This window comes from Diceros bicornis, chromosome 34, assembly GCF_020826845.1.
Source record: "Diceros bicornis minor isolate mBicDic1 chromosome 34, mDicBic1.mat.cur, whole genome shotgun sequence".
Classification (NCBI taxonomy): Eukaryota; Metazoa; Chordata; class Mammalia; order Perissodactyla; family Rhinocerotidae; genus Diceros; species Diceros bicornis.
The window spans coordinates 18659590-18685576 of record NC_080773.1 but is presented as its reverse complement, the minus strand read 5'-3'; the positions used below and the strand labels follow the sequence as shown (position 1 = coordinate 18685576).

The 25987-nt window shown below is 38.9% G+C and overlaps 1 protein-coding gene across 1 annotated transcript in view; it reads right to left on the bottom strand.

Annotated features, from left to right (window-relative positions):
• Positions 1-25987, bottom strand: part of LOC131397585 (zinc finger protein 227-like) — a 50232-nt gene that overhangs the window by 12079 nt on the left and 12166 nt on the right. The window contains exons 8-9 of the mRNA XM_058530697.1: positions 9026-9146; positions 3520-3581 (exon numbers count right to left, since the gene is read on the bottom strand). Of these exons, the coding sequence (XP_058386680.1) occupies positions 3520-3581; positions 9026-9146 (183 nt within the window). The remainder of the gene's footprint in view (positions 1-3519; positions 3582-9025; positions 9147-25987) is intronic.

Sequence of the window (25987 nt, the reverse complement as noted above, 5' to 3'; positions counted from 1 at the left end):
AGAACGGGGATGGGAATGGAAGAAGTACAGCTCTTTATTTACTGATGACCATCTATGTAGAAAATCCTGAGAGGTAGGAAAATGAACTAATATGCAAATTTAGCAAAGTCAAGATACAAAAATCAATTATATCTCTGTATTCTAGCAACAAACAAATAGAAATTGAATTTCAAAAACAATACCATGCAGAATAGCACCACAAAAACATCAGGCACTTAGGGATAACTGTAACAAAATATGTGTAAGAAACCTATAAATTGAAAACTATAAAATGTGACTGAGAAAAATGAAATAGGACCCAAATAAATGGAAGAAGATGTAAATGAAAGAAGATCTAAATGTTCATGGGTCAGAAGGACTTGTATCCAAAAAATAAAAAGAACTATTAAAATTCAATAATAAGAACACAATTTAATTTAAAAATTGTGCAAAAGAGTTGAACAAACACTTCCACAACAAGACATACAAATGGTCAAGAAGCAGAGGAAAAGATATTCAACATCCTTAGGCATCAGGGAAATGCAAATTAAACCATCAATGATATACCACTATACTATGTCATTAGAATGGCTAAAATTTAATAGAGTTTCTTTTTTCTTTTTTTTTTTTTTTTGTGAGGAATATCAGCCCTGAGCTAACATCCAGGCCAATCCTCCTCTTTTTGCTGAGGAAGATTGGCCCTGAGCTAATATTCGTGCCGATCTTCCTCCACTTTATACGGGACGCCACCACAGCATGGCCTGACAAGCGGTACGTCGGTGTGCGCCCGCGATTTGAACCCGGGTCGCCAGCAGCGCAGTGCGCGCACTTAACCACTACGCCACAGGGCCAGCCCTCAGAATGGCTAAAATTTAAAAGACTGAAAATAACAAATGTTGGAAAGGATATGGAACCACCTGAAACTCTCACACATTGCTAGTGGGAATTTAAAATATACAACCACAATGGAAAAGGATTTGGCATTTTCTTAAAAAGTCAAGCATATGACCCAGAGATTCTCCTCCTAGTTATTTACCCCAAAAAAAGAGAAAACCTGTGGTCATCCAAAATCTAGTACACAAAGGCTTATAGAAGTTTATTTACAATAGCCAAAAACTAGAAAGAACTCAAATGCCCATCAACAGGTGAATGGATAACCACATTGTGGTATACCCATACAGTGACGTACTATGCAGCAGTAAAAAGGAACAAACTATCGATATGTGTTCAAAAATATGATGATGAACAAATGAAGCCAGACACAAAAAGAGCCCATACTGTATCATTTCATTTATGTGAAACTCAAGAAAAGACTAATCTAATCTACAGTACTATAAAGTAAACAGCTGTTGCCCACAGCCAGAGGTGCGGGATTGGGATGAACTCGGAGGGGGCACAAGAGAGCCTTTCGTGGTGATGGAAATGGTCTACAACTAGATTGTGGTGATGGTCACATGGGGATGAATATTTGCCAAAACTGATTGAATGCATTTATTATATGTAAATTATATGTAAATTACAACTCAAAAAATGATTTTAAAAGACACAATTAACAGACAAACCACAGAATGGAAAAAAATTATTCACAGTATATATATCTGACAAAGGACTTGAACTCAGAATACATCAAGAACACCTTCATTAATGATAAGAAGTAGAAGCCAGTTTTTTATAATTTTTATTTATTTATTTTTTCCCCCAAAGCCCCAGTAGATAGTTGTATGTCATAGCTGCACATCCTTCTAGTTGCTGTATGTGGGGCGCGGCCTCAGCATGGCCGGAGAAGCGGTGCGTTGGTGCGCACCCGGGATCCGAACCCGGGCCACCAGTAGCGGAGCACGCGCACTTAACCGCTAAGCCACAGAGCCGGCCCGAGAAGCCAGTTTTTTAAACGGGCAAATGATTTCAACAAACTTTTCCTAACGGTTATACAAACGGTGAAAAAGCACATGAAAAAGCATTCAACACGATTTATCATGAGAGAAATACAATCACAGTGAGATGTCATTTCATGAGAACGGCTAAAATAAAAAAGGTTTACAACACCAAATGAGGGCAAAGATGCAGAGCAACTGAAGCTCTCACACACTGCTGGTGGGCTCGTGAAATGGTACAACCACTATGGGAAACAATTCATATTCATCTACCCTGCAAACCCAGTTATTCCACCCCTGCATGTTTACCTAAGAGATAGGAAAACATGCGTCCCCAAAAAGACCTGCACAAGAATGTTCACAGGAGCCTTATGGCTAACGATCAAAAGCCGGAAAGAACCCAAACGTCCTTCCAAAGGAGAATTTTGTTTATCCTTTAAAAGGATAAACTGTGATATATTCATAAAAAGGAATGAAGTACTGATACGTGCAGCAATGTAGATGGATCTCAAAAACATTAGGCTGAGTGAAAGAAGCCAGACACAAGAGTATATGCTTCCATTAATTACATTAATTTTTAAAACAAGCAAATCTAATCATATGATGATAGATGTAATCTATGCAGAAATAGAAGTATAATGATGTACACCTGAAATTTATACAATGTTATAAACCAATGTTACTGCAATAAATAAAAATTAAAAAAAAAATAAAATAAGAATTAAATGAAAAAAAAAACAAACAAAACAGTGGCTGCCTCTCTGGGGTTGGGAACCGACTCGAAAGAGAAATGAGGGAACTTTGTGGGGTAATATAAATGTTCTGTACCTTGTCTTAGGGGGTGGCTGATGCAATTATACAACTTGCAAAGTGAGGTCTACAACTGTCATTGACCTGACACTTATGATCTAATTTTTGTAAGTAAATCATATTTCATTTTTAAAAGCCCCATGCACAAAGTGTTATAAATCACAACAAAGTTTATTCAGAGGCACAGCAGTGTGTCCATTCGCTTGTAGCTTCTGAAAGTTCAGACAAAAAATGAAAACCCTTCTGAGAAAACTATATAAAGGAATCATAAGAAACTCAAGCGATAACATTAAGTGAAAAAACAAGACTGAAAATTGCACAAATATTGTGATTGTAATTGTGTAAAATACAGCATGGAGAAAACGGCTGATTTATAAGCAGTGTAGTAACGTGGGGCTTTTATTTTTTGATATCTATGAATTTCTGCACTATTTGTGAAATAAAAATGATGATAAAATAAAACAAACCAAAACTAAAAACAGAACAAAAACTAGGGGCCGGCCCCGTGGCGTAGTGGTTAAGTTCATGCACTCTGCTTCCGTGGCCCAGGGTTTACAGGTTCAGATCCCTGGTGTGGACCTACACCACTCATCAAGCCATGCTGGCAGCATCCCACATACAAAATAGAGGAAGATGGACACAGGTGTTAGCTCAGGGCCACTCTTCCTCACCAAAAAAAAAAAAACCCAGAACAAAAATTAAAGACCAAAACGAAAAATTGAATCAATACACAAGCAAGTAACTAGTGCATAATGAGGACATTTTCCTCCTTTATCCTTCCCCTGGAAGACAAAAAAAAGATGTGTCTAATCTTTGAGATGTAATTTTAAGGGATAAAAATCAAAACTCAACTCACCTGAAACTTGGTCATTTTCTCCTGCTCCTTCTGGGGAAGGGCAGAGTCCTGGGAAGGCAGGGCTGACAAAGGAGAAAGAAGCCATGAGACACAAGCCCTGGCCCCTGGGCTGCTCTGTGTGAATTTTAAAAAGTGACCCCTGGTTTGGCACACAGCACTAGCCCCTCAGCCAGGGGCCCTTGTGCAGTGAACAACCTGCCCAACTGTAAGCAGCAGGGCTAACCTAAGAGTCCCTTGCAGCTCCCAGGGTTATCTACTCACCCTGGGTATCGTGGAAATGGCAGTAGAATGTACTGGCTAAGTGAACTCTGGGGCCAAAGGTCTGGGGCCAAATCCTGGTACTGCTACTCAGTCTGTTTAACTTAATTAACCTCCCTGTGCCTCAAATCTGTCACCTGCCAAATGAGAATAATAGTGCTTCCCTTACAGGATTGCTGTCAGTGTCAATCGTGTGAGCAGACAGACACTCATCATTGATCTCAGGCAGCTGCAGAAATGCAGGTGGTATTATGCGTCGTCAAGCTCTCCTTGCAAATATCTTTTGCCATCATTTCCAAAAAGGGAGTCTTCTATGACATCCAGATTTCAGAGACTGTAAATACTTTGTCTCAAGAAATTCACCTTTATCTCTGAAAAGTTCATAATTCTGATTAGCTATATTACTTAATAATCTGTTGTCCTATAATGATATTTCATTGAAATTAGTATCTGGTTTTGTAAAAGGTACAGTCATGCATCGCTTGACGACGGGGATACATTCTGAGAAATGCGTCACTAGGCAATTATGTCATGATGCGAACATCACAGCTCTGACTCCAGAGCCCCTGCTCTTTTTTTTTCTTTTGAGAGGAAGATTGGCCCTGAGCTAACATCTGTGCCAATCTTCCTCTATTTTGTATGTGGGATGCCGCCACAGCATGGCTTGCCGATCGGCGTGTGGGTCCACGCCCAGGATCTGATCCCACGAACCCTGGTCCGCCAAAGTGGTGCACACAAACTCAACCACTACGCCACCAGGCCGGCCCCCAGAGCCCCTGCTCTTAATCTGGTCTCCACATCTCTAATCATAAACTCAAAGAGATGGGAGGGGCGTCCTCAGGGATGAAAGGAAGGGAGTGGGAGGGTACAGACTCGGCTGAGAGTGATCAGCTGGGAGACGCTGGCGCCAGATCATCAGTATTCCACTATTGACTCTTCCGACTTACCACCACTTTGTGCCTATTTCCACATTGACAAATGGGGATGATAATATCTAGCTCATAGGGTTGCTGAGAGGTTTTGGTGAATACTTATAAATAAGCCTTCAATCCATGATAGCTACTCACAGTCGTGGGTCCTCCTACTTGAGACAGAAGCAATCTAGTATGGACGAGAGCCACGTATCCACTTCTCAAAGCTGGGAAGAAGTATTGGTTCTTAACATCCAGTTCCCTTGCCCTGGCCCTGTATCTACTGCACTCTCCTGCTCTGCGCAGTAACAGGGTTTTGCAAGGAGATTTGACATCTCACAGTATTTAGCGGGAGAAAGCAAGTGGGGTCTGGGGTGTCTGGCTTGGCTCTGCTGGCGACCTGCTTGCTACTCACCCTTCAGATCCCTGCTCCGAGAAGCCTTCCATCATCTAGGGGCAGCTGGAGGATAACGAGCTGCTAATTATCTATTTTGCCTATGAGAGGATCAACACAGCTTTTTATCCCCAGCACCCAGAACACTGCGAGTACTCAGAACACATGGAGTCAGAGCATGACTGCAGACACACTCGGGCAAGGACACAGGGCTAATCGACCTCCAAGCTTCCTTTGAGCTGTAAAATTCTGAGGCTGTTCCTCATCAGGAGGAGGAGAGGATGAACTGTACCTTCCAATTTCTTCCTCTGGGTTCCTTATTTTATTTGCTTTGCTCAAGCAACATGAAGGCCACTCTTAAAAGTGAAATATTCATAAAAGGGTCAATCATGGGCTCTGGATAAGGCAAACCCTATCTATCTATCTATCTATCTATCTATCTATCTGTCTGTCTACCTATCTATCTAACTAACTAACACCATCAGGTATTTACACAAATGTCATTCTCCTCAAAGAGTTCTTCTATGGATGTGCTTTATATAATTGAAATCTCTCACCCCATCACTTCCCTTCTGCTCCCATTCACTCCCCTTTTATATTCTAATATATTAATGTATGGTTTAGTTATTGATCTTGCTTATATCTATCCACTTTTTAGACTGTAAGCCCCATTGTCTTGGTCACTACTCTTTGTCCAGTGCCTAGAACAGTTCATGGCATGTAGCAGGCACTCAATACAGATTTGTCAAAAAAAAACCCCACATGAATGACTCAATGAACAGTTGTACTTTTTTTTGTGTGTGTGAGGAAGATCAGCCCTGTGCTAACATCTGATGCCAATCCTCCTCTTTTTGCTGAGGAAGACTGGCCCTGGGCTAACATCCGTGCCCATCTTCCTCCACTTTATATGGGACGCCGCCACAGCATGGCTCGATAAGCAGCGCGTCAGTGCACGCCCGGGATCCGACCCGGCGAACTCCGAGCCACCACAGCGGAGCGCACGCGCTTAACCGCTTGCGCCACCAGGCCGGCCCCTGAATGAACAGTTGATAAATATACACCCTGCATTATTAGCTGAGAGCCCCATTACTACTCCCCAGGATCATTCATTCATTCAACAAATACTTATAGAGCATCCAGCATGTGCCAGGCACAATTTTGTTTATTAAAGATACAGCAGTGCATAAAGTCCCTTCTCTCATGAAGCTGATGTTACAGGAGAGGTGACAGGTAATAAACCAACCAACAGAGACGTATATAATGTGTTAGCTGGTGACAGATACTGTTAAGAAAAATTTGGGGGGAAAAGGGAAGAAAGAGAAATGGGGAGGTGCTATTTTACAAAGGATGGTTTCAACTCTAGTGCTGGAGATCCTTGCTGAGTGACCTTTCGTGTATCAATTATCCTCTTATGCCTCATCTGTAACACGGGAATAGTAACAGGGTTCTTTTGAGGAATAAACGAGTAAATGACTCATAACAAGCTCTCAATAAATACTAGTTATTGTTAGTACCACTTTCGTTATTCTGACCTGGTGATGAATGCAGAAATGAAGCATTGGTTTTGGTTTGTTCCTAAGCAAATTTGTTTTAGGACATGAGAGTACTATCAGTAACTATACATCAACTTTTGAATACTCTGGGCAAGCTGTGGTTTCTGTATACAGCCAAGAGTGAGTGAGACAAAGTACAAGAAATATCCACATGGGTCGTTTTTATTGTTTGGTCACCTAATCCATTTTCAGGAATTCAAAAAGCGGTCTCTCAGTGCTGCAGGCCCTGGTATCCAGCAGCCAGCTGGACGCCTGCACCAGCCACAATCACTTAACTGAATAACTTCTCTCTGTAACCTTGTCCCAGTGCTGGGCATGCCGGAAAGAGGACACAATTCCCACAACACAGGGATCTGCAGCCTGGGAGGAGAGACCGATTGGAAACCTAGAGCAAATTAAATTCTGAATGAGTAAATAAAGTTCATCACCTGTTTTCCTTAACCGCACCTCTTTTGGGGGCTGTACCTTTCTCTCTAACCACCGTTCTCCTAGTTACCACGTGCAAACTTTGGAATTGTGAATGTCCTCTCTCCCTTGACCTCCATATATTCATGATAATCTCGTATAAATCCTCTTGACTCAATGCCTGGATTTTGCGTTAAAATACTCAAGCCAAAAAAAAAAGGGGGGGAGGATTACATGGCAAGAATGACAAAAAGTTGACAGCAGTTGAAAGTTGACAAGGGTTGATGGCTATGTGAGAATTCATTATATTATTTTCTCCACATTTGTGTTTGAAAATGTTCGTAATCACACGTTACCACATATAAAAGTACTACAAGTAGGGGCTGGCCCCATGGCATAGTGGTTAAGTTCAAGTGCTCCGCTTCAGCAGCCTGAGTTCGCAGGTTTGGACCCCAGGCACGGACCTACACCACCCATCAGCCACGCTGTAGCAGTGACCCACATACAAAGTCAAGGAAGATTGGCACAGATGTTAGCCAGGGCTAATCTTCCTCAAGCAAAAAATGAAGATTGGCAACAGATGTTAGCTCAGGGCAAATCTTTCTCTCACATACACACAAAATACTACAAATATGATACAATTTTTGAGAAGTACAGAAAAATATACATCCATACAAACAACTAAAGAGAAATACATTAACACGTTTACAGGTATCTCTACATCCTGGCATTATGGATAATTTTTGGCTTTCTTCATCTATTTCTCAAATTCTCTATGATGAGTACAAATTACTTCTATAATCAGAATATGAACATAATGTCACATAAAATAACAAGAAATTAATTAAATGAGCATAGCCTTCAGGTCCTCTAAGGTCCCAAATTATGACCCTCCCTCCTTCAGTCATTGGCATACAGGTCAAGAACCCAGGCTGCCTGGGCTCAAATTCCCAGTTCTGTCTCTTCCCTGCTGTTTGACTTTGGGAAAATTACTTAAATTCTTCACTTTTCAACATTCTCATCTGTAAAACACAGATAACAAGAGTATCTTTGCCTGTAATGAGGATTAAGCTAATTAACGCATATAAAGCATATAGAAGACTACCTGGCACTCAAGTTAACCAACTAGTATTACTCATTCATCAACACACGTCTCATCCAACCTCCCATTTGTTCTATAAACATGTGAACACTTGACCAGTAGAAAAAATTTGCTAACGAGCAAAAGAAGTCTGTTCCTCACTGCGAGCAGAAATGCCATGGCGTGTTAAATTCTCTCCGGTTGGGACAATGTTACCAGGAGCCCAGAAGTCACTCCCTCCTCCCCTCTGCACCCTCCTTGAGAAATCGGGGCGGAGAAAGGAAAGGAGGTTGGAAGATATCACAATTGTGTCTCTGGTCCAGGATAAATCCCAGCGGACATACCCAGGCACCAGCTGGGGGTGAGACCACTCCTTCCTTTAAAAAAGCGGGGGAAGTGGGGCGTCATTAGGAATCCACGAACAGCCCCGCGGGCCGCAGGGGTCAGAGAAGCAGCCGGAGCTCAGAACCCACAGCCGCTTTCAGGGACCGAGGCTTCTCGGAAAGAAGTAACAGACTGGTAACAGCCGGCCACCTTTCCGCACGTGTCAGGCTCGGGTCTATGCGTTTTTACATCTATCACTTCACGTAAGGCTCACAACGCGCCTACTAGGGAGGTACTGCTATTAACTCCACTTTACAGAGGAGAAAGCGGAATTTAGTAACTTGACGAAGATTACAGCGTGGGGGAGGCGAGGGAAACCGAGAGCCCGGGAGACCCTCAGACCCGGCGATCGCAACCCCCGCCCGCCCCCGACTCGGGGACGCGCGAGCCACCCTAACGCCGAGGTGAGCCACCCATTGCCCCTGTCCTCGTGGCTTCCATTCCCCGAGGTCGAGGGCGGCACCTGCGGATCCCCGTCCAGGCGAGCTCGGAAGAGACGCAGGGCTCTACACTGACTCACCTCCCAGACAGAGCTTATGACCGCGGCCTCGCCCTCCTGTAGCGGAAGTGCCCGGACCATACGCCGCTCCTGGACTACACTTCCCAGAATCCCCGAGAGGGGCAAGGGCGGGAGCTCTTCCCTTCGAAACCGGAAGTGGCTCTGACTGGCCGGCGCTCCTGGACTATACTTCCCAGAATCCTCGGCAAGGTAGCGCTTTACTTAGGGTGCCGCCGTGTTTTTTTTTGTTTTGTTTTGTTTGTTTGTTTTTTTATAATGTATATAGGGTTCAGTTCAGTCCGTTCTCAAGCGCTATTAGCGCTTGACCTTTCTTTTCTTTTTCTTTTCCTTCTTTCCTTTTTCCTTTTTTTTTTTTTAAAAATTGCAGTACTAGTAAGTGTGACTGAAAGTAAATGTGGCTGTATAGGAGAGAAAGGCAAAGAGAGGATCCCAAACTTGGTTTGATGCTATTGCCTTCTTTACGCTACTTGTGCCTGGATGCATCTAGACCTGTGACAATGTTTACCTGGCATGATCTATCATTCCAAGATGCTAAAGAGTTACAAGAAGGAAAAGTAACCTCTTGTCAGCCCACAAAATGAACGTTTCCCACTTTTGTTGGTTTTAATTGCTCATTTTGAAATGTGGGGTTTTTTAGCAAATGAAAGAAGATGCACTGGCAAGGAAGTGAGGGAAATACTGTAATTTGAGAAAGAAAAGCCGAGAATGTATCTTGAAAATGTTTCTTCTTTTAGTTCACCTTCAAACATCTCATCATCTGCATCTAGACTGCTCTTGACGTAAATACAATAGAATGTTTTATTTTTCTACAAGGTGGTTGAAATCAGTGAGTCATAATTATTCAAAAAGTAGGTGTGGAAATGGGGGATCCTGCTCAGATAACCGTAACAAATTCAACTCTTTTTTTTCAGCTTTATTGAGGTATAATTGACAAATAAAATTGTAATATATTTAAAGTGTATGTGATGAATTGATACACATATACATTGTAGAGGATACCCACAATCAAATTTTTTTTTTTATGGTGAGGAAGATCAGCCCTGAGCCAACATCTGATGCCAATCTTCCTCTTTTTTTTTTTTCTGAAGAAGACTGGCCCTGAGCTAACATCTGTGCCCATCTTCCTCTACTTTATATGGGACACCACCACAGCACAGCTCAACAAGCAGTGCATCGGTGTGTGCCCGGGATCTGAACTGGCAAACCCTGGGCCGCTGCAGCGGAGCACACGCACTTAACTGCTTGCGCCACCGGGCCGGCCCCCCAACAATCAAATTAGTTAATATATCCATCACTTCACACTTTTTGTGTGTGAGAACCTTTAAGATCTACACTCATAGCAAATTTCAATTGTACGATACAGCATTATCAACTATAGTCACCATGCTATGCATTAGACCCTCAGACCTTATTCATCTTATAACTGAAAGTTGGTGTAAGCAACCTTTTCCCATTTTCCATACACCCCCAGCCCTAGGCAACCACTGCCATTCTATCCTCTGTTTCTATGAGTTTGGTTTTTTTTCCCCCTTAGATTCCACATATAATTGATACCGTTCAGTATTTGTGTTTCTCTGGCTTATCTCATTTAGCATAATGCCCTCTAGTTTTGTTACCACACAAAATTGGGGTTCTCTGCCAGATGTGCATAAACAAGCCAATTAATTATGGCGCCAGCCTTTGAGGGGAGAAATCAGCTTTATTCTGCAAGATCGATCTCCAGGGAGACGGGGCGTGTGCCCTCAGATCTGTCTCCCCGATTCAGGATTCGGGACAAAATTTAAGAGATTAAGGAGAACACGTTGGCACACGGAAACGTTGGTGGGACAGGTTTTGATTGGTGGGCTTCAGATATTTACAGTAAGGTTTTAAACATTTATGATGAGGTTCTAAACATTTATGATGAAGTTGGGAAGGAATTTTAATGCCAGATCTTCCTGAATGAGGGACCCCTTGTTTCTGATAAGAGTCTGGCTTTCAAGTTCCACTCACGTCCCGGTCCTTGGGTTCCATAGAAGAAGGCTCTTTGGTTCTGAGGTAATTTCAGGTCATGATTTCTTCTTTTGCGCATGCCCTAGCTACGTGACTTTGCAGTTTTTCTGAAAGACACTCCTTAGTCACTTTGTTGATAAGAGATAGGATCTGTTCGAACTGGCTCTAAATGGGCTCCTGGTTACAGTTTCATTCATGTTGTTACACATATTTCTCCATATATTCTGTATATGAATGGTTAGATTTAGAAGTTCAATTTGATTCAGGTTCATTTTTTTAGAAAGAACACTTTGTGGGTGATTCTCTTTGTATCTCCAATTACCCTTACTGGAAGCTGCCAAAACACCCTAAAAGAGAACAAAATGAGAAGACGTCCTCTACCAAATATCAAGATTCATTGCAAAGCTATGGTAACTAAAGCAGTGTAGTGTTGGTAAAATTATTGAAAAACAGACCAATCAAAGGGAATTGAGAGCCAAGACATACATCTAATTATATATAGATTCTTGATTTTCTTCAAAAGTAGCACTGCAAAGTAGTGGGGAACGAGGAAAACTTTCAGTAACTGGTATAGGAACAACTGAATATTCATATGGACAAAATTAATTTAGGTGACAGGCAATAGATACCTTTCTTTGAAGAGTCTATAAGTTGATTTTAATTCTGTCACCTACCAAAAAGTAAATAAAAAGGAAATAGAGAGAAAGGGAGGGAGGGAGAGAGAGGGAGGGAAAAGGAAGTGGAGAGAGAGAATTAGAGGATTCAGTCAATTAGAAAAAATAAATTCTCTATCTATCCACAGGTTTCAAAGAAAAGTGCAGTGACAGTGGAGGTGGGTCTTCCCTGAACTTCAATTTATATGTGACTACAATCACATCACAATGACATCTGGGTCAATGCAGGACACTGGGCTGTGGCCAGAATGGGGGATGTGGTGGGGCAGAGCCAGTCCCAGGACAGCCAGGACCAAGCAGCGCTGGTGGCCTGGAGGAGGGAGGCGGAGGATCAGTCAGAGGAGCCACAGCAACAGCTGCCCCACCTCCCAGGCTGAGTCAATTTTAGGAAAGAAAGATGGATCAACCATCTTTTATGTGAAAAATACAGCCCTGAGAACTTTCCTTACCACTGTGGACCTACGTTTTCATCTCAAAATCTTTTCTAATTTCCCTGTGGTTGTTTTTCTTGCCCCATTGGCTTTGCAGGGTGTGTTGTTTAATTTTTCAGTTTTCCTCTTGTTATTGATTCCAGTTTCATTCCATTGTGGTCAGAGAATAAGCTTTGTATGATTTCTATCTTTTAAAATTTATCGAGATCTGTTTTGTGGCCTAATAAATGGTCTGTCCTGTTCAATATTCCACATCCACTTGAGAAAAATGTGTATTCTACTAATTTTAGGTGGAGTGCATATATACGTGGATATATTTGTTACGTGTTTGGTTTATAGTGTTTTCAAGACCTCTATTTCCTTATTGATCTTCTATCTGGTTGTTGTATGCATTATTGAAAGTGGTATATTTGAAGTCTCAAATATTGTTATAGAACTGTCTATTTTTCCCTTCATTTCTGTCAATTTTCACTTCATATATTTTGGGTTGCTAGGTGTGTAATGTTTATAACTGTTATATCTTCTTGAGGGATTGACCCTTTTATCAGTGTACAATATCCTCCTTTGTCTCTTGTAAAGTGTTTTACATAAAGTCTATTTGGTCTGATATTAGTCTAGCCACTCTGATTCCTTTTTGGTTATAATCTGCATGGAGTATCTTTTCCCATCTTTTCACTCAATCTATTTGTATCTTTGGCTCTAGAGTGAGTCTCTTGTAGACAGCATATAGTTGGATCATGTTGTTTTATCCATTTTGCCAATCTCTGCCTTTAAATTGGAAAGTTTAACTTGTTCACATTTAAATTAATTCCTGATGAGGAAGAGAACTTCTGCTATTTTGCTACTCATTTTCCATATGTCTTATCTTTCTGTTCTCAATTCCTCCGTTAATTCCATATTTTGTGTATCATTGATTTTTTTGTAATGTATCATTTTTATTTCCTTCTCATTTCCTTTTCTGTATGTTTTTAGTTATTTTATAAATACTCTGAAGTTACAGTTAATCTCTTAGATGTATTACAATTTATTTTGAATTAATACCAACGTAGCTTCAATAGTATAGAAAAACTCTGCTCCCATACCCCTCTTTTTCCTTTTAGGTTTTTGTTGTCACAAATTACATCTTTATATATTGTATACCCATTAACATAGATTTATAATTATTGTTTCATGCATTTTATTTTAATGCATTTAAATCATATAGGAGTTATGAGCCAAAGATAAAGTAATACTGGCTTTTGTAGTATTTACCTATGTAGTTACTTTACCAGTGTTCTTCCTTCATTCATATGGCTTCAAGATACTATCTAGTGCCCTTTCTCTTCTACCTGAAGGACTCCTTTTAGTATTTCTTGTAGGGCAGGTCTACTAGTGATGGACTCCTTCGGCATTTGTTTATCTGGGAATGTCTTAATTTCTCCTTCATTTTTGAAGGATTGTTTGGCCAGATGTAGGATACTTGGTTGACAGTAAACTCTTTTAAAAACTGTATTCTCTGTCTTGTATGGTCTCTAAAGTCTCTGTTCTTTTCGTTTGTGTTGAGCTAGTGTGTTAACAGAGGTTTCCTGGGGTTGGGGGCAGAGAGAGAGAGAGGGAGGAAGAGGAGGAGGGGTGGGGAGGAGGAGGTGGTGAAGGAGGAGGGGGAGGAGGAAAGGGAGACAGGGAGAAGGGAAGGAGGAGAAAAAGAAGAAGAAAAGAAAAAACAAAGGAAAAAATCCTCTCCCAATCTTTGCATAATGGCTCTGTGTTGTCTTTTAACACTTAGCCAAGCCATTCACAACTCTGCCTTAGCCTTCACTCTCTGATTCGCTCAGCCAAAGATCAGCCAGAGGAGAAAGGTTGGGGTCTTGTCAGGTCATTTCTGAAGTCACGTCCTACCCTGGACATGGGCATGGCTCTCTAAATTTCCTGGTATACATAGGGAACTTTTCAATGCCCTACTTCCCCCACAGAATCTCTCTCTCCAGCTTTTCCTCCCAGGCTCTCAGCCTATCTATTGTTCGCCTCAACTGTAATCTCTTCCCACAGATGGCAGTGGGTTGTCGATTTGCCTTTCAATATTTTCAAGGAATATCCTCCATTTAGCTGCTTTTCCACCATGAACAAGTTCCAAGTTAGGTGAAACAAAATCAAGCACCGTGCATCAGTCCTTCAGGTAGCCCCAGGCAGTTCAAAACAGACAAACACAATTCTTTGAGAACGAGATTCAGCTCTGCCTCCTCTGAAGCCAAAGATCAGGGTCCTACACTGGGAATGTAGGCTGTCACCTTCCAGACCATCACTCAGCTGGGGAGGAGGTGAAGCAAAGGCAAGTAAAAATGCCACAGAGCTCCCCTACCATTTTTAAGTTGCTGTTTTCTCAAGTCAGCATTCGCTGGGTTGTCGTAAACGTTTGGTTATTTTCCAGAATTCCAATGAAGTTGATTCCAACAATTTTTTATCTGTTGTTGTTGTTGTTTCTGTGGAGGCTGGGCCCTTGTAGGTACCTACTCCATCATTTTCACTGACATCACTCTGCAATTCTTAAAGCAGTTTACCTGGTTTAAAAATGGGAATATTTTCAAGTACAGTTGGAGTGGAATGGGGAGCAGAATGTAGCAATAACTCCTGTAGTTTAAACACCTGGTGATATAGAGTTCTCTGTAACCCCAAGGAGGAGGGAATACAACTGAGTGCGGGGGGAACATAGGCATGGACAAGTGAGCTAACGCTGGGGAGAAAAAAATGAACAAATGTCCTTGGTGTCAACTTCAAGTTAGTTCTAATAATGGGATTCAGGAAAAGAAACCATATCTTCACTGCTGTCCATTGTGAAGGCTGGAGTTAGTTAATAGTAGAGATGGGCTCTTTAAGAACTCTCATTCTGGATGAAAGCAGAACTAGGGAAACTGAGGCTTTGCTGAAATATATTAATATTGGGCTAAGAGAAGAACTGTTGATAAGAAAGAAAGGTACAGTAATCCCTCAGGGATGAAAGTATCATTTGGAGTAGCAGTGTATCAGACACATGGGGTCTGTAGATTGGATCTTGCTTAGGTTTTGAAATTGTGTTGTTAAATGTGTGTTTAATTTTTGCTCTTCCAGTGGGGAGTCAAAACATAAAGGCCAGTTAGCAATACTGTTCTTGTGGAGCGAAGCTGTAGGGAAATGGAAATGTCTTTCTAAATTTGTGTAAATTTGAAAATATGCATGTATATCTGTCTTATATGTTTTATAAAGGAGAGAATACTGAAACTCTAATCAAGTAATTCAACTGTTCAAATGGAAAAACAAGCTCCAATATTGGAATTTTTGGAGAATTGTTTTTCTTTCCAGTTAATTTTTTTCTACACTAGGTAGTACAGTCATATGGTTCAAAATTAAAATGATATAAGCAATTCATATTGAGAATTCTTATCCCATCCGGACCCCAGGTTTACCTGTACCAAATGCCCATGCATCACATGTAACACTTCTGTTAATTTTTTTGTGTGTGCTTCCAGTGTTTCTTTATGCACATAAAACAAATTCAAGAAATATTCATTTAAGTTAAAACTCAACTTTAAAGATTAAGCATACATGACTGTTCTATGTGAAAGTGTGAGTTATTTTTCTGAATTTGCTCTTTGGTTGTGAATTAAAGTAAAAGGGTTTAAAAATGAATGATATTATTGAACTACAAAATATAACTAATGACAAAGGGTATGCAAACAAGGCTCTTCTAATGTAGTAAAATATACACCCTTCAGTCATTTGGTTTATTACATGAAAAGTCTTACTGGTAAGAGATAAAAGAGTTTCTAGATGAATGAGTATTTTTCTGTGGTTTTCCATAGTTGTATTTGTAGTTTTACCAATAAAAAAGGTTAAAAAAAACCCACACAGCTAGACACATCATATTCAAACCACAGAAAATTCAACATCAAGAGAAAATTTTGAAGACAGCCAAAGAGGTGGGGAAAGACACAAACATACAAAGGAACAAAGATAAGAATTACAGAACACTTCTCATCAGAAACAATGCAAACCAGAAGACAATGGAGTATCGAAAGAGAAAAAGAAAACTGTCAACCAAGAATTCCATACCCAGCAAAAATACCTTTCAAAAATGAAGGAGGGGGACATCCCGGTGGTGTAATGGTTAAGTTTGCACACTCCACTTTGGCGGCCTGGGGTTTGCAGATTTGGATCCTGGGCATGGACCTACACACCGCTCATCAAGCCATGCTGTGGTGGCATCCCACATACAAAATAGGGGAAGATTGGTACAGATGTTAGCTCAGGGCCAATCTTCCTCAAGCCAAAAAAAAAAAAAAACAGGACATCCAATTAAATTTTAATTTCAAATATAAAACAAATAATTTTAAAAATGAAGGAGGAATAAAGACTTAAGACAAACGAAAACCGAGAGAATCCATTAGCAGCAGATGAGCAATACATGAAATATTAAAGGAAGTTCTTCAGGCAGAAAGAATAAGATACTATACAGAGATTTGAACCTACACACAAAGAAATGAAGATTTACAGAAACAGTTAAAATTTTAATTTAATTTGTATTTTCAATTGCTCTGAAAGATAATTAACTGTCTAAAGCAAAAACAGTAGCAATGTATTGTAGCTTTATAGGACAGGCAAAAGAAAAATGTTTGATAACAAGTGCACAAGAGTTTGGAGGAAAGAATTGGTATATGATTGTACAAGTAAAGTAATATACATTATTATTTTTTATTTTTTGAGGAAGATTGGCCCTGAGTTAACAGCTGTGGCCAATCTTCGTCTTTTTTCCTTTTTTTCTCCCCACAGCCCCAGTACATAGTTGTACATATTAGTTGTAGGTCCTTCTAGTTCTTCTATGTGGGACGCTGTCTCAGCATGGCTTGATGAGCAGTGAGTAGGTCTGCGCCCAGGATCCGAACTGGCAAACCCCGGGCTGCTGAAGCAGAATACGCGAACTTAACCACTACAGCACCGGGCCAGCCCCAAGTACACGTTATCTGAAGAAAGACTGTGATTAGTGAAAGATATATATTGTAAATCCTATGGTAATCACTAAAAGAATTATAAAAAGAGATATAAATAATAGACCAATTGTAGACATAATATGAAATCATAAAAATTTCTCAAATTAATCAGTAAAAAGCTATAACATGAGAAAAAGAAAAAAACAATAGATAATTAGAAATGTAGATTTTATCCAAGCATATCAATAATTGTATGAAATATAAATTACATAAACACACCAATTACAAGATAGAAATTGTTGGATTGGAGAATAAAGCAACAATAATCAAAAGAAAACTGGAATGGCTATATTATATCAGGCAAACACTAATTTTAAAAAAAGACAGAGTGGTGGTATTAAAAGCAAAAAAGTAGACATCAAAACAAAGAATATTACACCAAGGAAAAAAGGGACATTACATGATAATAGAGGGGTAGTTTCACCGTGAAGACATAAAATGTGTATGCACAAAGAAACAGCTTCAAAATGTATGAAGCAAAAACTGATAGGATTGAAAGACTAAAAATCTCCACAGTTACAGTTGGAAACTTCACCATTCTCATTAATCAACAAGCAGAAAGAAAATCAGTGAGGATACGGAAGAGCTTGACAACATTATTAATCAACTTCACTTAACTGACATTTATAGAATACTCTACCCAACAATAGCAGAATACACTCTCTTTTCCAGGGCATAGGAACATACACCAAGATGGATCATATTCTGGGTCATATAACTAACTGCAATAAATTTAGAAGAATTGAAACCACAAAGCATGTTCTCAGACCACAACAAAATTAAGAGAATCAGTAACAAAAAAGAAAATCTCAGGAAAATTCCCAAATATCTGGAAGTTAAATAACTCATGGGTCAAAAAGGAAGTCACAAGGGGAAATGGAAAATAATTTAAATCAAATCAAAATATAAAGATAACATATCAGAACTTGTGGGATGCAGTTAAGGCAGTGCTTAGAGGGAAATTTAGAGCATTTTATATTGGAAGAGAAAAAAGGATCTTAAATCAATTATTTAAGCTTCTACCTTAAGAAACTAAAAAAAGAAGAGAAAATTTAACTCATAACAAGCAGAAGAAAGAAAATAATAAAAGAGGAAAACAGAAATCAATGAAACTGAAAGAGGAAAAATAGTAGGAAAAAGCAATAAACTCTGAACATAACTACAAGAAAGAAGAAATTACTAATTGCAGGACTGAAAGATGGATGTGATTACAGATCCTAAAGACATTAAAAGGATAATAAGAGAATATTATACAGAGCATTGTACCTTATGTGACAACTTAGGTGAAATGGACAAATTCCATAAAAAAGACACAAACTTACCAAAATTTATTCAAGAAGAAATAGACAACCAGAGTATTCCTGTATCCATTAATGACATGGAATTCAAGACTAAAAAACTTCTAAAACAACAACAAAACCAGGCCTAGACTGCTTATATCTGCCAACATTTCAGGAAAAAAAATCCAATTCTACAAAAACATTTTGAGAAAGTAGAATAGGAGAGAACACATCCCAGCTCATTTTATGAGCCCAACATTAGCACGTTACCAAAACAAGAAAAAGGCATTACGTGAAGTAAGACTACAAGCCATTATCCCTCATGAATGTAAAAGTCCTCAACAAATATTATTAACAAGTAGAATACAATAGTATTTGAAAAGAATAATACATCATGACCAAGTGAGTTTATCTCAGGAATGCAGTCTTGTTCCAACATTTGATAACTAATGTAATTTACCATGTTAATAGACTAAAGAAGAAAAACTATACAGTCATGTGTCACTTAACGATGGGGATACTTTCTGAGAAATGCATCGTTAGGCAATTTCATCACTGTGTGAACATCCTAGAGTGTTCTGAAGGGGAACAAAACTTGCCACCCCAAAATGTGTCTTTAACATGAGGATGATTTGGGGCTGATTACTTTTAAGAAACAAGACACTCAGAAAGTTTTTCTTGATACTTCCCCTTTAACTGCCTAAAAGAATTCAGATTAAAAAACCTGTCTCAGGAAGCAAGCTATCACCTTAGCATAACATGAACTAGGTGGTAGTCAGGGAGCAACCTAGAACCTGTTTGTTGGGACCCCCTCTGTGTTCTTCTGTTTCTGTGTGGCCAAACACATGTTTTACAAATGTTTGCTCCTTTTCACCTACCTGTGAATTGCCTTCCTTTCCTTCAAGTCCTTGACTCTCCCCATCCCCAACATTTTCTTTCGTCTTTAGCTGAGAATGGGGTTTAGATGAGGGCTTCAGCCATTTGGGAGAGTTACTCAGTTTTCCTGGGTTTCTCCCATGTATACATGTTATTAAACTTTTGTTTGTTTTTCTCCTGTTAATTTGTCTCATGTCAATTTAATTCTTAGATCAGCCAGAAGAAGCTAGAAGGGTAGAGGAAAATTTCTTCCTCTCCTACAGTACTTAAACAAACCTAGATGGTATAGCTTTCTACACACGTAGGCTACATTGTACTAATCTTATGGACTATTGTCATATATTTGGTTCATCCTTGACTGAAATGTTGTTATGTGGTGCATGACTGTATGACCACCTTAAAAGATGCAGAAAAAGCACTTGAGAAAATTTAACATCCATTCATGATGAAAAACTTTCAGCAAACTAGGGATAGAAGGATTTTTCCTTAACTTTATAAAGGCATCTACAAAAACCTACAGTTAATATAACACTTAAAAGACTAAATGCTTCCCCCTAAGACGAAGAAAACAGCAAAGATGTCTGCTCTCAACACTCTCATTCAACAGCTTTCTGGAGGATCCAGATAGTACGATAAGGAAAAAACACACAAACAAAAAACCAGATCGGAAAAGAAGTTACTGCCTCTGTTTGCAGACAACATATTATAAAGAAGCCACAAATAACAAAAATTTCAGGAAATACTTAAGCAGAGATCTAGCAAAACACAGACAACATTTGTTTTCTGAAAACCAAAAATCGCTGATGAAATCAAAGACCAAAATAGACAGCTATGCCATGTCCATGGACTGGAAGACTTAAATTAAGATATCAAATCTTCCAACACACTTGCCATCAAAATCCCAGCAAATATTTTTTTTTCTTTAGAAATCAACAAGTTGATTCTACAACTTATATGCAAAAGCAAAAGAACTAGAATAGCTAAAGCAACTTTGAAAAAGCAAAGTTGTAAGACTCATGCTACCTGATTTAAAGACTTAATATAAAGCTACAATAATCAAGTCAAGCGGTATTGATGAAAGAATAAATACAAAGATCAATGGGACAGAATAGAGAGTCCAGAAATAGACCCAATCATATATGGTCAATTGCTTTCCCATAGAGGTGCAAAGATAATTCAATGGAGAAAGGTTAGCCTCTTGAACAAATGGTGTTGGAATAACTGGGCATCCACATTTTTAAATGAACCTAAACACGCCTTGTACCACACACAGGTATCAAAAATGATCAAAATGGATCATAGACCTAAATATAAAACCTACTTATAAAACTTCTGGAAGAAAACATAGGAGAAAATCTTGGTGACCTTGGATTAGGCAAAGATTTCTTTGATACGACACCAAAAGCATGAATATAAAAGAACAATTTGATAAATTGGACTTTATAAATATTTAAAACTACTGCTTAAGCACAAACTTGGTCAAAATCTTTGCAAATCACATACTTGATAAAGAATTCGTATCAAGAATATACAAAGAATCCACAAAACTCAGTAGTAACAAGCAACCCAATAAAAAATGGGCAAAATATTTGAACAGACTTCACCAAATATATGCTAATGGCAGATCCATTTGTGACAACATGGATGGACATTGAGGGTATTATTCTAAGTGAAATAAGTCAGAGAGAGAAGGTCAAATACCGTATGATCTCACTCATAAGTAGAAGATAAAAACAACAACACACACGCACACATAGAGACAGAAATTGGATTGGTGGTTACCAGAGGGGAGGAGGGGATGGAGGAGGGCAAAAGGGGTGATTAGGCACATGTGTGTGGTGATGGACTGTAATTAGTATTTGGGTGGTGACCATGATGTAATCAATGCAGAAATAGACGTATAATGATGTACGCCTGAAATTTATACAATGTTACAAAACAATAAAAAATTTAAAAAAAGCATCATATGTTTAGGGAAATGCAAATTAAAACCACATTGAGATACCACTACATACCTGCTAAAATGGATAAAATTAAGACAGACCATTACAAGTGTTGACAAGGATGTGGAGGAAACTCATACACTGCTGGTGAGGGATGTAAAATAGTAAAACCACTTTGGAAAACAGTGTGACATTTTCTTTAAAAAATCATATATCTACTTATGATCCAGCTAATCCATTCTAGCTATACATCCAAGATGAAAGAATTATTTCTCCATACAAAGTCTTCTACACAAATAAATGTTCGCAGCAGGTTAATTTGTAATAGCCAAAAGCTTGAAAAAAATCCAAATGCCCATCAACAGGTGAATGGATTTTTAAAACCTTGTGGTCTATCCATGCAATTGAAATACTACTCAACAATAAAGAATGAATCTCTCTCTGGGTGGGGGGGGGGAAGAGTATACTATATTATACGGTTTCATTTGTTAGAATTCTAGAAAATGCAACTAGAGTGACAGAAAGCAGATCAGTGGTTGCTTGGGTATGGAGGAGGAGCAGGATGGAGGGATTTTAAAAGGGGATATGAGACGACTTTCGGAAATGATGGATATGTTTGTTATCTTGATTGTGGTGATGATTTCAAGGATACATTCATATATTAAAACTTTAAAAATTGAACACTTTAAAAAAATGAACACTTTAAGTATTTGCAGCTTATTGTATGTCAATTATACAATAATAACAAAAATAAGCCAAACAGCAGGGATGTGGGTCTGAAGTGCTAAAAGATTTAGCAATTTAGAACTTTTAAGTGGAAAGTTACCTGACAGCTGCATATTTTTAAAGAAACCTCATTTTGTGGGGGGAACTACCAAGTAAACAATTCTAGATAAGTCCTTCTAAAAAGGATTACCAAAGTCACAAATTTCCAGTTCTGAGAGGTATATTCAGTTAGGTTACAACTGCTAAGTTACAGCTTTAAACATGGCTGTTCTTTTTCAAAGTTTGAGTTAATTTTCAGAATTGGCTCGTCGGTCATCAAACAAAAAAGGTTTGGAAATTAATTGCATTAATGAGGTCAGAAACGTAATCAAGGAAATATAAAATCTATCCCTTAGATTATTGATTGATTATAAGTAAAGCCCACACAGAAATGGGACAAAAGGCTTCCTAGGTAAATTTGGTATTTTTCTACGGATTTCCCATTCTTATATTTTTGATTGATTCACGTTGGACAGGGTGAATGCTCTATAGATGCAATTTTAGTGGATCTGGCCTTGCAATTAACTCATACAGATGGCAGTTAAGAGTAGCTCTGAAGTCAGTCAGACAGACCTGAGTTCAAACTCTGGCTGTGCTATTTATTACCCACTGTCTTGGGGAAGGTACTTAACCTCTTGCAGCCAAACTTTTCTTACATGCAAAAATGAAGAATTTTTAGGATTTTAGGATGTGGATTAACTAGACATTAATAACAGCATAATAGCATATTGCTTCATATATGGTCAGAACTTTGCATGAGAAGTGTGGTTGTGTTTTCTGATGTTGATTGGAGCATTTTTTAAAACCTCCAAAAGATTAAAAGTGGTAAGAGTTTAAGTCCTGCAGTTTAAGTGCTAAATTGAGATAATACATATTTGTATTATCATGTATTATGTGTATATCTCAGAAGCAAGGGTTTTTGAGAAACTGAAGTTTGCTTAGACCAGGGGATGGCAAACTTCCTATAAAGGGCCAGACAGTAAATGTTGTAGGCTTTGCATTCCACATACAGTCTCTGTAGCATATTCTTTGCTTTTTTTTCTTACGATTCTTTAAAAATGTGAAATTTTAGCTCTCAGGCCATACAAAAATAGGATACAGGCCAGATTTGACTAGCAGGCTATAGTTTACTGACCTCTGGGTTAGAATTTTATAATATAAAAATATACTAATAATGACATCTACGTTGAAAATAACAGCTAACACGGTATGGCTCTTACTGTACGCGAGGCATATAGTTTTAACCCTCACAACAGAACTAAGAGATATTATCATCATCCACAGTGACACACAAGCAAATTGAGGAACAGAGAGGTTAAGCTTCTTGTCTTTGGTTACCCAGCTAGCAAATGGATGAACTGAACAAGAAAGTCTAATTCCAAAGTCTCCTTTTTAATCATTACACTATACTGCTCTGCAACCAATATTCTAGTTTGGTCTCTTTAACATGAGTTTCTCCTAAAATGCTTTAGTTCTCTCCAGAAGCAATGGAAGGATGTGGTCCTTGATGGTCTGAGAACTTTGTCCAACTCCCTCTGAGAAGTATAAGGCGGGATGAGGGGTAAACAGATGAAGCAATGCAGGGCTCATCAATGGCATCAGCTGTGCCCACAGACCAGGACTCCTCCCCAACCTACACTTCACAAGGAGCCATTCCTTCACACCAGCTGCACTAGTATCTGCAAGGAATCCTGAATCGCAGGGTTCTCACCCAGACATGCCCATCTTTGGATTTCTTTTTCTACCAGGTACTTTTCTTCATGGTCTACTAGGATATTTTATTTGGTTTAAAGAGTCAACGCCCTGAGAATGGGAAAAGTTATAATATTGGGAAGACTATGCCATTCAAATACCATCTCTGGCGTTAGTTGTCCAAAACTCCAGTCTCTCCTTCTGTGAACAACAGAGCCCCCAAGTTCTAGCTGGGTGCATGTCCACATCCTCCAGTAAATATGTGGACAATATTGGGAGCCAATTTTCTGATTCTTGGAGAACGAAGATGCAATTCGGAATGGGGGAAGGCTAGGAAGAAATTAGGATGTTGAATTAACAATTTGTGGTAAAAGTATGAACTCCCGATCATTCTTTCTATCTATGTACCTCCCTACCTACATCCCTATCTACCTACCTATCTACCCGCCTATCATCTCCATCCTCTCAGTAGTCAAAGAGCACATCTATTACCCAGATCTTGATTTCTAAGCACCATTCCCCACTACGAGGCACCAGGGATCCTGAAGAAATAGCCAATTCCACAGCTGGGGCAGAGGAGTACAAGATGAGTATGGAGCATCGTACCATGCCAGAGAGTAAGGATGTGCTCAAATTTATGGAAAGTAAATGATGGGCAAACACGACAGGTTTTTGTTAACAAATATTGAGGGAATGATGCAGGTAGAAGCAATGGATGCTAAAACTGGTGGGGGAAAGTTTGTTGAGAAACAAGCTATTTACAGAACCAGAAAATATCTCCCCACAAATTATTACAAAGGTAATTAACAAAATAGTAATTACACAGTGGAAAAAACCCAGCTCACATTGACCTTAATCAAGTTAACCTCACCTACAATGGGACAAACATATCATGTTTCCTTAGGTGATGCTCCAAGGACACATCACTTATGGAATCCTTGTGCCAAAAAAATGCCTGATTTAAATCAAATAATGAGAAAACCTCAGACAAATCCAAATGAAGAGACACTCAAAAATATTAAGATCATTAAAAGGAAGAATGAGGTAGTGATCCAGATTAACAGAGTCTAAATGCAATGTATAATCCTTGACTGGATTGTAGACCAGCAAAAATGTGAAAATATATTATCGGGAGAACTGATAAAATTGGAATAAGGTCTATAGGTTAGATAATGTTATGTATCAATATTAAATTTTCCTGAATGTTATACTTGTACTGTAACTGTGTAAAACGTCTGTAACATACTCAGGGTTAAAAAAATGTGTACACGTAGGTATTAATATGTGTGTGTACACACACATTCACATACATGGAGAGAATAATGTTCAAACATGTTAACTGTGAATCTGAGTAAAGGGTATATAAGAGATTTTATATAATTTTTACAACTTCCTATTTTTCCTAAACAAAATAGGAAGTTTAAAGAAATGTAAAAATAAACATGAAGCAAAATCTCATCATTTAGAGTTAACCAGATATAAATACCTACCTAGTCATCTATACCTTTCTTTTAAATAAGATGACACAAAAATCTCATGCTTTGTGTTTTTTCCAGGTTAATATATTCTGGACTTCTTCCAATATCCATAACTACAAATTTACCTTCTCCCATTTGATGTTTGCATAGTGTTCCACTGGATCAATAAATCATAAAATACTTTGGCAAGCTAATGGATTATTCTATATTTGCTATTATAAACAACAATGCAATGAACATTCTCTTATACACATCTGCGGCAGATACACATTTACTGTTTTTCTTTTTTGTGTGTGTGAGGAAGATAAGCCCTGAGCTAACATTCATGCCAATCCTCCTCTTTTTGCTGAGGAAGACTGGCCCTGGGCTAACATCTGTGCCCATCTTCCTCTACTTTATATGGGACACCGCCACAGCATGGCTTGACAAGCAGTGTATCGGTGCCCGCCAGGAATCTGAACCCTGGCCACCAGCAGTGGAGCTCGCGCAGAGCACGCGCACCTAACTGCTACGCCACGGGGCCAGCCCCAAATTTACTTCTGAAGATCAAAGATTCACCTCTGGAGATCTATTCCTTAATATTAATCCAATATACCACATGAAATAAAGCAATCATATTATGAGTTCTTGGCTACAGGAAACTTTTAGTCAGTAATTTTATTCATTTCATTTTTAATAGCTTTACAGCTTTAGTAAAAATGATGGTCACTGTAAATAAGTCTACAATGGAAACTAAAGAAAAGGAAAAATAATCCAAAACCCTCCCTGACCCCCAAAAAACTAGCTAGTATATGGCAAATATCCTTTTCACACATTATCTTTAGGCATATA